The 13,463-nt window shown below is 34.7% G+C and overlaps 1 protein-coding gene across 1 annotated transcript in view; it reads left to right on the forward strand.

The window, feature by feature from the left end:
- LOC137395007 (uncharacterized) overlaps positions 1-13,459 on the forward strand; it is a 50,998-nt gene extending 37,539 nt beyond the window's left edge. Inside the window, exons 19-26 of the mRNA XM_068081788.1 lie at positions 865-985; positions 4,976-5,141; positions 6,220-6,368; positions 8,355-8,392; positions 10,978-11,077; positions 11,932-12,095; positions 12,577-12,683; positions 13,320-13,459. Coding sequence (XP_067937889.1) covers positions 865-985; positions 4,976-5,141; positions 6,220-6,368; positions 8,355-8,392; positions 10,978-11,077; positions 11,932-12,095; positions 12,577-12,683; positions 13,320-13,349 — 875 coding nt within the window. The 3' untranslated portion in view covers positions 13,350-13,459. The remainder of the gene's footprint in view (positions 1-864; positions 986-4,975; positions 5,142-6,219; positions 6,369-8,354; positions 8,393-10,977; positions 11,078-11,931; positions 12,096-12,576; positions 12,684-13,319) is intronic.
- Positions 13,460-13,463: the final 4 nt, after the last annotated feature.

A 13,463-nucleotide genomic window follows, 5' to 3' on the forward strand; every position in this document is an offset into this window, starting at 1 on the left:
CGTACGTACGTACATACGTACGTACATACGTACGTACATACGTACGCACATACGTACATACGTACGTACATACGTACGTACATACATATGTACGTATGTACGTACGTATGTACGTATGTGCGTACGTATGTACGTACGTATGTACGTATGTGCGTACGTATGTACGTACGTATGTACGTACGTATGTACGTACGTACGTATGTACGTACGTATGTACGTATGTATGTATGTACATATGCACGTATGCACGTACGCACGTGCGTACGTACGTACATACATATGTACGTACATACATACATACATATAAACTACTGCAAATGTGCCTCAGATTGATGCCACATCTGCTGTAGTTTGCGCAACAAATAGCTTCATGCATACAACACGAAATACTAAAGAACTGCTTAGGAAAATGTCAGATGCTAATCAAAAGGTTACATCTAAATTAAAGATTCTCAAACTTTTTAAATGTTCATTAGTTTTTTTTATTTTTCTGAAATTTACAAACTTCACACCTTTTGAGAAGTTTCGTAAATTGTTCTCACAGTATCATGGTATAGTGTTCAAAGGTTGTAGACATAGGAAAATGTTCACCAATTACTATTTAGCCATTCTTCCCATGTCCGTGTATGAACATATACAAATCCTTTCTTAAGTATTTCGATTATCTGTAAAAACATTCTACCAAGATATTTTCATATTGCAATAATATATGAAAATATCATATGGTATAGATTATGTATTGATGTATAGATTACTTATACTATTTATATATACAAATGATCAACTAGGTTAGTTATAATTTGAAGTTCAAAATAATGTAAAATTTGTGTATTTCAAAGTAGCTTCATGCGTTTCATTGTTCAGCCAAAGGAGAAATTCACAAAGTGGCCAGCTGGTCAAGAGAAGACAAGGGCGGTTGCTGGCAGCCTAATGCAACTAAACTGGAGGAGTGGTGGCAGAAGGAGACAAATCTACGTAATAACAGGTTTGCAATAATCCAGATGACTTCCATCATTTAGCAATTACCATTTCGATATTTTAGCCCAGGGGTGTTCAAACTTTTCAGAGTAAGAGCCGGATGAAACATTGAGTCGATTCCAAAAAGCCAAACGTTGTGAATTAGCTGCTGAATAATTTCAGAGCAAGCAAATGAGAGAGATATACAACTGTTGATAGTATGTTTGTTTGGTGCTTGTATTCATATTATGTTTGTATGTATGTATGAAATACCGTATCAATGAAACAAGTGGGCGTACAATGTACACATCACCATGTGTATACAAATAAATAGGGAACAGAAGAAATATTCAACAAGCAAATAAACTGTCCTGTTTTATTTAGAGAAGTGCCATTTTCCTGCATTAGAAATCTGTACATACAGGAATATTTACAGATCTCAGTGATAAACCTGGTACTGCTTTTTTTCACAACTCGCTCAATGTCAGGTTTTGTAGGAGACGATGCAACTCTGAGTTGTTGCACCAGGTGCTTACCTGTGAGGCACGTGCGATACTTGTTCTTGTGTGTTTCATTTTACTGAAAAACTGCCCACAGGGATATGTTGAGCAAAATAGACTCACCATTCCCAAGGCATGTTTATATATAGGCCTACTGGGATATGAGGCCTGAGGCAAAAAATTATGATAAAACTTGATAAGTTAGTGACATTCATGGTGTCGCTTGAGACGGCCATCATATCGGAGTTCTACAAGTTCAAGCTGTATATCAACTGATGCATGTTCTGGGTCAACACTGAAGATATCAGAGAAAAGTTGTAATGAGTTTCTTAAATTATTAAATTGAGGAAACCACGGTACACTTATGATAAAGACCTGTGACTCTCTGGACATATAGAGCAAGATTAACAAGGTTGTTTGCATCCTGCCTTGAAGGCTTTTGAAATGTAGACAAGTTTCATTTTAGAGTTGTGTTTTAGAAGTTTACTTCTGACATGCTGCCAGAGTAAAGAAATGTGCTGCTGCTTTCCCTGAAGCTGCTTGTTTAATCTGCTCAGTGATGTCTGCTAGGAGTGACAGGTCGTTTATCCATTTCACATCAGAGAACTCTCTGTGTTCCCTCCCTTTACTTTGGTGAATGAGTTGATCTCATTCAGATGCCTATCAAATTGATGCAGAGTTTTCACACTGCTGAGTCATCGCACTTTGCAGTATTATGTTACATCAACCAACTCGGAATCAATCTCCTCAAGCATTTGTTTGAATTGGCGATAGTTTAGTGCTCTCGACCTTAAGGAATTGATCATTGACACAACTAGGTTCATCACATGGTCCATATTCAAAGTTTGGGCTGCCAGATTCTCTTGGTGTGTTGTGCAATGATAGATAAATAGTAGAATCTCTTATAACCTTGATTTAAGAAGAAGACCAATCAGGCCACTCTGTGTGCCAGCCATTGCAGGCGCTTCATCTGCACTCACACCAGAGAGTTTCTCAAGAGTAAATTAAACTCAGATGTTACAACAGACTCTCAGACATATCACTGTTGGTTGTCGTGCCACGAAGGCTGCCAGAGTAAGGAAATCCTCTGTTACATTGAAATGTTCGTCAACCCCTCTCACCATAACAACAAGCTGAGACGTGTCTGGTTAGTCTGTACCTTTATCCAGGCTGATACTAAAGTAAACAAAGTTAGATGCAACCGATTTAACTGCTCATTCAATGACATCACTCAATGTCATCTCTCAATGTCATCACTCAATGTCATTACTCAATGTCATCACTCAATAGCATCACTCAATGTCATCTCTCAATGTCATCACTCAATGTCATCACTCAATGTCATCACTCAATGTCATCCCTCAATGTCATCCCTCAATAGCATCACTCAATGTCATCACTCAATGTCATCACTCAATGTCATTACTCAATGTCATTACTCAATGTCATTACTCAATGTCATCCCTCCATTTCATCACTCAATGTCATCCCTCAATAGCCTCACTCAATGTTATCACTCAATGTCATCACTCAGTGTTATCACTCAATGTCATTACTCAATGTTATCACTCAATGTCATTACTCAATAGCATTGCTCAATGTCATCACTCAATGTCATCCCTCAATGTCATCACTCTATGTCATCCCTCAATTTCATCCCTCAATGTCATCACTCAATGTCATCACTCAATGTCATCACTCAATTTCATTACTCAATGTCATCCCTCAATGTCATCACTCAATGTTATCACTCAATGTCATTACTCAATGACATCACCTCAATGTCATCACTCAATGTTATCACTCAATGTCATTACTCAATGACATCACCTCAATGTCATCACTCAATGTCATTACTCAATGTCATCACTCAATGTCATTACTCAATGTCATCACTCAATGTCATTACTCAATGACATCACTCAATGTCATTACTCAATGTCTTCACTCAATGTCATCCCTCAATTTCATTGCTCAATGACTCAATATTTCTAGCCACCGTATATCTTGAGAGAGAGAAAGATACTTTCAAGAGCTTCTTTTTGTATGAACAAAATTTTTCCACAAACGCAGTAAGAACCTACAAGAGAAAGCTTTAAGTTATTTCATGTGGTGTGGAAAGGGACAGTAATTACAGACAATGTCAAATGAAATTACGTATATGTATATTTGTAGCCTCAGCCTACTCTACTGTATGTTCATTTTACTCCCCAATCAGCAGAAATAACAAATACTTTTGTAACATTATAAATGACAACAGATTAACAGATATTCACTTTATTAGGCATAAAAATACATGTATGATATGCATACTACTTTGACATTCATTGTATACAAATTTGCCATGCTGAAATGGTAACTGTCTCTCCCCAATTTTTTGCAATATAACAAGACTACATTTGGTAAGTTTCTCACTCAACTTTTTGTAGCGGGTAAAGTGTTGTTGCTGGCCTGCCAGCTTTGATACATTGAATCATATTTCTCCCTTCTTTCTCACTTTTTGTACTGATTGTAATCAGCATGACGAGTGGTAAACTGACACCGTATGTTATACTCTTTCATGGCAGATATTGGGTCGCAACAGATCACACAAATGGCTTTTTCTGCATCTCCAATCATTGTTAAAAATTTGTCCTTCCAGATCAACTTTTCCACACGCCACTGCCATGCCTTACACTAATATAAAACAGAATTTACTCACCATCCCCTATGGGTTTTGTTGGGAACTTACCTTCTACCTACCTACAGCCCGAATACTGATGACAGAGAAATCATAACATGAGGAAACCCCCGACTTCATGAAAATCTATCCATTAAAATGTGCTCATTGCTAATGCAGTAATGCTTGTATGAAATATTGATCTTAGTATTGCCATATATGGTACATGTGCTCTGCTGACATCTTGTAAAGGGGTGCCCATTGATTGAGCAGTGCATATTTCACATATTATGAAAAATTATTAAAAGATGGCCAGAGCCCTCATAAAAGATGGCTGAAAAGCCGCATGCAGCCCCACAGCTGCCTGTTACACAGCACTGTTCTAGCCAAATAACTACTAACAATATATTTAAACTATTTTCTTCAGGTTACAAGAATTTTGTTATGATTTTTTATATAAAACCATAATTTTTTCGTTACTTTATTGGCAAGAATTTCATTTCCAACAGAAATGCGTTCCAACTTATGGCATACAAGGATTAGAAAAATGGCAGCATTGTCACTATATACATGTAGGTTGAAGATGAGTTTTAACTATTTATGAAATTTACTGACAGTCTTGCAGTCATCAACAATCAGTTTATATTTTTAAATACTGCGTTGAGAGAGCTGACAGTATCAACTTATCATAAACACTTATTACCTAACTACTCAATTTTATGTCATGGCTTTTACATTAATCCCAGGTGCATTTCTATAGTATCTATAATCCAGTTAACTTTCTCTAGAATTCTCCCTACATCTAAATCTTCGAGATAATGAAATAATGTTCCTTTGCTTCACTTCCTTGTACATGTAGTTGGGGACAAGATTACTTTACGCTGACACAAGAAAGTTTGACTGAAGGTGCAGAGGACTATTTGTTCAAGTCTGAATGGGACTGCAATAAAACGACAGAGCACAGAATCCTAGCTGTCTACAGACCATTTAAGAGTGATGTGAAGATATGGGATATGAAACTTGCGGTAATGCTCTTTTATATATTTTATATTTTTATGTATTATATTATATTTTATATATTCCTATGATCCGGTTAACCAGAAAAAATAGGTTTTAAGGCATGTGAGATGGTTTATCGTTTGCTGTTGTAGTTTTCACAAGTTATTAAAAGTTTTATCCAATAATTTGCTAGTAATAATCAGCTTCCTTAAATGCTTGGAGTTGTATGATTTCTTAATTTTATTTTTATATTAATTTTTTATTGATTCGAACTGATAACATAGCACTAAATCTTTGATACATTTTGTAGTTTTGTAATTTATTTTTAATCAAACCAGAAGGAACATATGAAGGAATTCGATGTTGTGGTGGCTCCCAATGCTACTATCATTCATAGTAAAATATTTGTTAGTACAGGCTACTTATTAAAACTTTCGAATTGGTTATTGATCTCTCTGGCACAAAATCTAAAAATATTGGTTTTCAAGTTGCTGGTGTCTTGCCTTGCTAAGGCATGGCTACACAAGCTCATGTCTTGCACCAGTGCATTTAGTACATAATGCTGATGGCATCGACACTAGGTCAGTATGCTGGAGCCTTTTTACTTTGCTTGCATCTCATTGACTAATTATGTTATCAGCAAGTACACTTTTTAATTTTTAAAATTTTCATGAAAAACAAGCACATTATTGGAATAATTATGAGCATAAAAAGAGAAATTTGAAAATAGGACTGAACGCGTTCCTTCCTCGTTCAGTACACCACCAGCACAGGCACTGTTAGGATGATGGATATATATATCCAGCAACATTAGATTGTCTGTGTTGTGTAGGTTCTATGTATAGTCACTCATGAACGTGTTTCAGCTTATTTGATACTATAAGCACCCAAATACAGTTTGCTATAAAGGAGGTTTTTTACTGAAAATATGATTAAAATCATAATCCATTGGACAATATAATAGTCAGTGCAGACATTTTAACAAAATTGCGTTTTTATCTAAACACTCGTAAAGAAAATGTCAGCAAAACAAATAAATCTCATTAGTGATTACATTGAGCTTGTCTCTACAAAGGAATCTTTAACAGTTGTTTATGATTGTAGAAAAACAAGCTAGTGATAGGAACAGACAAAGACGTGCAGATTGTGGACACTGCACAGTGTGATAAATATCTACACTGCAGCACCTGTTCTAGAGATCCGCATTGCGGTTGGCAGCCATCTACCATGTCGTGTTTACCTTTTCAAGAAGGGTGAGTAGCGAGTTAATTAGTTAGTTAGGAGTTAGTTAGTTAGGAGTTAGTTAGGAGCTAGTTAGTTAGGAGCTAGTTAGTTAGGAGTTAGTTAGTTAGGAGCTAGTTAGGAGTTTGTTAGTTAGTTCGGAGTTAGTTCGGAGTTAGTTAGTTAGGAGTTAGTTAGTTAGTTAGTTCGGAGTTAGTTAGGAGTTAGTTAGTTAGGAGTTAGTTAGGAGTTAGTTAGTTAGGAGTTAGTTAGGAGTTAGTTAGTTAGGAGTTAGTTAGTTAGGAGTTAGTTACTATAAATGCCTTATTAGATGAGTAGCAAGGTAAACTAGCATGTTTCTGTTATGATTACCAAAAGTGTGTTTAGTTGATCATTTTTGCTAAGGATGTCATGACATCATGTCCATTTTAGATAACTTTAGACATGCATTTATCTTCTGCTAATATAAAGTCTATTGTGAAGGAGTAGAAAAACATATCATAACTACTATGTGTTAACTAAATGAAACAGTAATTGATAATAGTTTTGTTAGTTACATAATAACCACATTGAAGTACCCATTTTTAACATCAATAGTTATATCTAAAATACTATTTTTAGACCGAATTTATATAAACTTATAATTATATAGGCACTCATAAATACAACAACCAAGTTGGATATAAATTACAAAACTAATATAATATATTACTAGTCAAATGCCCGGCGTTGCCCAGGTAATATAAGTCTATGGACAGAAAATATATTGTTATTTAACATACATGTATAACAACAGTTACCATTCCAACTTTCAAACTTCATATTATGAGAAAAGTGTTTTGTGCTGTTATTAAAAAAATATATATATATTGAAAGAAACAATAAAACTGCTGTAAAGGCTTTCAAACTTTGTCAAACAACTGTAACCTTCAAACTTTATATCATGAAGAAGATGTTTTGTGCAGGTCAAATAAATTAAGAAACAAAATAAAACAACTATAAAAGTGTTTAGATGTAAATGTGAAATAATTAGCAAGTAATAGCTAAATTAAGTCTGTTTTGCTACGATTACAATGAAGGGTGATTTAGTAATGATGCAATTAATACGAACTGAGAAAACAAAATAAAAATCCAGAGTAGGTTAAATTAATAATAACAATCGTGCATAGAAGTGTGTGTATAAACAAGGTTACTGTTCCATCAGAAGCTATCCATCAAAACTTAGAATACGACGATGCTGGTACCTCTCAATACTAGTACAAATGTAAAAATGAGATGTCGAACTGTCTTTGTCTGGTACTTTGTCTGACCAAACGGGAAGAGAATGTAGAGGCTATTCCTACTCGAAAATAAAAGTTAACAAACATTTGAAATTGAAACGGCACATTTAAAAATTACAAATTAAAAAAGAGGTAATAGTAGCAAAAAGTTAGTTTTTAAGCAATTTAAAAAATAAATACAAAAGGTAATATTAGTTAATAATCAAAAGTGCACATTTGGCGTGCAACTTTGCACCGTGCGTGTGTGCATACGGTATATGGTATATGAGGAAAGTGATTGTTCACTAAGGACTGTATAGCTCAATGGTTAAGTGCGTGGTTTGAGACTTGCAGTTGTAATCTCCGTAAGTTCAAATCCAGCACGCAGCGAGCTTTTCATTCCAAGATTTTAATAGCTATAACTAGACCGGCAGACATCCGAACAGATAAACTACAAGCTTTGAGATTTATATATATAAATTTCATAGCTGATATAGATAGACCTTGTTCATGAATATGTTGATCAGGTACTTAAACTATGGGCATAAATAATGCCTATATTTCACATGTCTGTTGAGGTGTACATGGTTAGACACCACTTACATACTCGTAGCATAACAATAGCCGCTGTGTGCAGATTAAGCCAATATATGGTTTACTTTCCTGGTGTAGCAATCACCCTTTAAATAACACCATGCATAATGTGTTGAGTAATATATCAAAAGGATTTCAAATCAATGATATCTTCCCATATTTCAGATTAATACAAGGTGTGACAACTCCAGCAAACTGTTCCGGTAAGTTTTTGTAGCGCTAATGTACTATCAAATCTTTTGTAGCTATTTAAGTTTTTGTAGCGCTATTGTACTGGCAGACATGCTTATTCAGTTCAGTGTAACAAACTTGCATGTAAAAGTACTACATTAGGAATAAAAGTATACCATTAATTTGATAAGAGACATCGAAGTCAGTTTCTTAACTAGTAGATAAAAAGTTTTGAACGCCATGGCACTCTATTTTTCAACCCTTCTCCTATAATGACAGTCAAATAGAGGTGGGCGTTTAAATAAAGTCTGGCGTATTTTTCAAATAGCTCATCAAAATTTTGGAAAGATAAATTTAACCCTTTCATGGGCGACGGGAATGTTGCTTATATTTTGTAAGCTCCTTTGGGTGGAGCGATATTAACCTTTTTACATACAATAAATCTGCTATAGCTTACTTCAAACTTGTCGTAGATCTCTTAATAAATATGCATTGGGAAGCCGAGCAATATATCTACCAGTTGATATCTATTGCTTGCAATTAACATGTGATGATATTATCCCCTGTGCCCTGCTTTGCAGTTTGTTGGAGCTTAAATTTTTTTCATTTCATTCTAAATTTGAAGGCATGTTTTTATTTTATATCTATATTTAACAATTTTGCATAAAAGCTCATTGCATTCATTGATATGTTTGCTAAAGTTTGCAGCCAAAACTGGCTTTTTATGTGCAATATAAGAGTAGTTATGAGCTTCGATCCATTGTAAGCTGAGTTTATAAACTTTATATAAGCACAATGATGCTATCAAATAATATGGTATAAATCTGCAAATTTGTAAGTTATATAATAATAATAATAATCATCTATCAAATGCTACAAATAGATATATTCATGAACAAGTGATATAAACAAACCATTTTTATAATACATGCAGAAACCAAAATTAACATTACTGAGACAAAAATATTAGTATCATTTGCTCGGCCAGTTGCGTTCTGATTGTTGTTTCAGTTTGGAACGATTTCATATTCTTCTGGCTGTTGAATATCTTCGGCCATGTCTTCTCACCTTAACTCTTTTTCTGCACTGCTGAATTAGTCAATATTAGCGTTGCATCAACTTTTTAGCCGAGCAAAACTTTTACGCGATGCATCCCGCACAAATGATGATAAGGTTTTAGCCATGTGAGCTCTAAGCACAACTTTTAGCCTAAAACTAGTCATTCATATACCATTGTAAATGTAAACCATTTTTCACACATGTTGATGTATCAACATCGCGTTAAACAAGGAACTACTATTAGCCTGATACAGTTATTACGTATTTCTATGGTGTTGCTTTCAAAATTTTAAGGGAAAAACTGGAAAAGGTTACAGTTGGAAAATGGACTTCGATATGAACAGAAACAACAAAAGAATTAACTGTTATTGATGTAATCGAGTCATTGTTAGTAAAATTCTGTGGACACTTTCCTACTGATCACTTGCTATTATGGGTTCGTAAAGTGCAAAGAATGTCAAAGTGGTGGTCAAATAGAGGTAATGTTCAATTAAAGAGTAAAGCTCTATTTTTTAATCCTTCTCCTATAATGGTGGTCAAATAAAAGTGGCGTTCAAATAAAGGTGGCATTCAATTAGAGGTTTCACGGCAAATGTTGTGCAATAACACAATTGACCATTTATTTGCATATTAACCAAATTGCTGTCATTGCACGGGTAATAAAAACAGCTTATAAACAGTTACAGGTTATGTAGTGTCAAGGTAATATTTATAAGCTGATTTTTTATTACTCGTGCAACGCAGGGTATCCCTCTACTACAGATATGTGTGAGTATTTTATTTGCATGCAGACATCTGTGTGTGTATTTTGCATGCAGTCATATGTGTGTGTATTTTATATACAGTCATATGTGTGAGTATTTTGTATACAGACATGTGTGTGTATTTTATATACAGTCATATGTGTGAGTATTTTGTATACAAAGTCAGTTATACGTGTGAGTATTTGGCATACATATGTGTGAAAATTTTGCATGCACACTTGATGTAGTATTTTGGTGCAGTGGTAGATGCTGTGATAGACGCGTTAGATAATTCAGTTTTGATTTTCCAAGATTGTTATTCTATTTATTAGGTAAACCATGGGAATAGTAATCATTAACGTTGATCTCTTGTTGACATGAAAACAATTAGCTGGCAGATATCTCGAACATGTTTTTTTTATGTAATTTTATCAAGTTAAAAAAGTTAATGCTAAAACAGCTAATTTTTGGTCTTTTTCAATCCAAAGCCGAACAACGCAAACACACAAACTTCAACTAGAAACAAAAGCAACAGGATGAGAGGAGGGTGTGTCAAGCACATCAAAATCTAAACAAATTGTATAATGAGACTGTTTACTTTTGTTAATGTTTTATTGCTCGTGATTATTATTAAAATACTTCCATTTAGCTTATTACTATCAAGTAGATTGTGGCAGAATACTTTGATAATAACAAGTTAAACTAAATCCATAATTCAACAAGAAGCTTGCATTGAAGTTTTATGAAACAAGCTTTTTGGTTTAATAATCTGTCTGATAATTTACGAAGTTTAAAATACTTTTCATATTTTACAGCTTGTCTACTCAAGAAGAAAGTGTATGACCCTGGTCAGTACATTTTCCTAGACACAACCCTGATACCTAAAGAGCCAGATGCCCTCAACAGATTTGATTGGTGAGTGAAACTCTTTTGTGTCTATAAGGGAGTTGCTTATCTTTTTGGTGAGTAGATAACTCTTTGCGATGTGTAGATGGTTTGAATGAACTGACCATCATTGGCAGTTTGGATGACTTCTATTTGAGGTAAAACTTCTTTAGGCAGCAGCTAGACTGAGTTACTACATCATCTTTTAGGAATGCTTCGAGAAAAATAGAGTTGAACACCTGCAGTATAAGTAAAATAGAGTTGAACACCTACAGTATAAGTAAAATAGGGTTGAATACCTACAGTATAAGTAAAATAGAGCTGAACACCTACAGTATAAATACAATAGAGTTGAACACCTACAGTATAAGTATAATAGAGTTGGACACCTACAGTATAAGTAAAATAGGGTTGAACACCTACAGTATAAGTAAAATAGAGTTGAACACCTACAGTATAAATATAATAGAGTTGAATACCTACAGTATAAGTACAATAGAGTTGACCCCTACAGTATAAGCAAAATAGAGTTGAACACCAATGACCTTAATTATTGCAATGTCAATAAACTCATTGCAAACATTCCATTTACTCAGAGCAGATGCTGTTGCTAGTATATCCATCATCATGATCCTTGCGGATTTTTTGTAGAAACATATGGTGTTAAATTACCTGATATGCTTAGAAGATTTCCATATTTATTCACTCATTGGTTGTTCATGAAACTATTGTAAAAATAACTTATTTTAAACTACATTAGACTTTGGGGGGCAAATCAGGATGCAATGACACTAATAGCAGTTTTAGTGCCCCTTTGTGCTATCATATGTAGCTATGGTTTCGTATCATGTATCGAATTTGTGTTTTGTTCTTCAAAAAATTAGGTATCACAATGGCAGTTTAGTAAAAGAGAAGTTGGGACGATTTGTTCTCACCCGAAACAGTTCCCTCTATATAATCAGTGGTCGGCCTGAAGATGTTGGTGTATGGGAACTGAGGGACTCTACAGATAAAACCTGCATGATTACTTATAATCTCAGCCTCTCAGGTAAGTTTCCTTTGTTCGTTTTTGTTGCTGGGTTTGCATCAATCCTTATGGAAAGGGTTAATTACGAGGACTCTATAAATACCTATCTAGGAGTCTAACTTATTACATGTATTATAGATTCTAAATGATTATAAATCTTTTGTGAACATTTCAAATAACTATTAAGATAATTTTTGGTTTCAGTTGCTATACTTCTTGCCAAATATAGATGTTGTTTTCATGACCCCCCCTTGCAGCAGCTTGAGGTGGTCCATTCCTTGTTGCAAAGACACTTGTAGGCTGGTCAAGTTTTGTAGGGTCAGAGTAACTGCGGGTAAAACGTTCTTAGTAACCTTACGAAGAATTTATTAATGAATTTCCATAAAATAGAAGCCCTCTGATCATGGTAAATTTACGTGAAACATGAAGGTCAATATGGATGACCATTGTGATTAGAAGCAAGTCTAAAAGCCCTTGCAAGCAGATATCCTCAACCTTGTAGACTGTCAATCTGAGCTATGCCAATACGAGAAGGAAAGGCTAAGTTGGTGTAGTGAACATGAAGAATGGCAAGAGTCCATGTATAGGTGGCAAGAAGATATGAGCCAGGTACGTACTACTACTGATATACAGAAATTATGTTGAAAAGAAATGTATTTTTTTAGTTACATATCTGTTGACTACTCTTGATATCTGGTAAGTTCAGCTTCCAACAGGGATCTAGCACCAGTTATTGCCCTGGCAGCACGCTGCTTACCAATTGAAACTGAAATAGCTTCTTAGTTACCGTTAAGTTTTATTGCAATTATCAACTGAAAGTTTCCCAACTTCATGAGTGAATCGTGATCCATTACAGCCAAGACTTGCATTAATGACCTGTCATCATTATACTTTTACACAATACTTATCGATATTAACATAAAACACAGACTCTTTTTAGCAAGCTCTCATTTTTTGTCGGTATTTTTCGCTCCTCTAGCTGTGAGCTTTTCTTTAAGAGCTTAAGGGGTGGCTTAGAGCATATCGACATTATGAGCAAACAGTAATAAGTAGAATGAAATATGATACAGACTTCATGAAACAGCTGGAGGTGATGAGTGTAATGCAGTCTATTAACATCAAAAGATAAACCTACTAATTCATAATGCTTGCTGGATTTACACCATACAGTAATAGATCAACCTTTGTGAGCATTTGAAATGTAAAAAGGTTTACTAATTGTTCATTGACCTGTTATTTTTGTAGAGTGGATGCGTGAACATTGACAACACGTGATGTGATGCTTATTATCGGAAGACATTATTTATGTACAATCAAAGACCGTAGCTAACATGAATGTGTTCAGCTAGTCTATGATGAGATCCCAGGCTACATTTGAGTAGTAATCGG

The sequence above is a fragment of the Watersipora subatra genome, chromosome 4 (assembly GCF_963576615.1).
Source record: "Watersipora subatra chromosome 4, tzWatSuba1.1, whole genome shotgun sequence".
NCBI classification, from domain to species: domain Eukaryota; kingdom Metazoa; phylum Bryozoa; class Gymnolaemata; order Cheilostomatida; family Watersiporidae; genus Watersipora; species Watersipora subatra.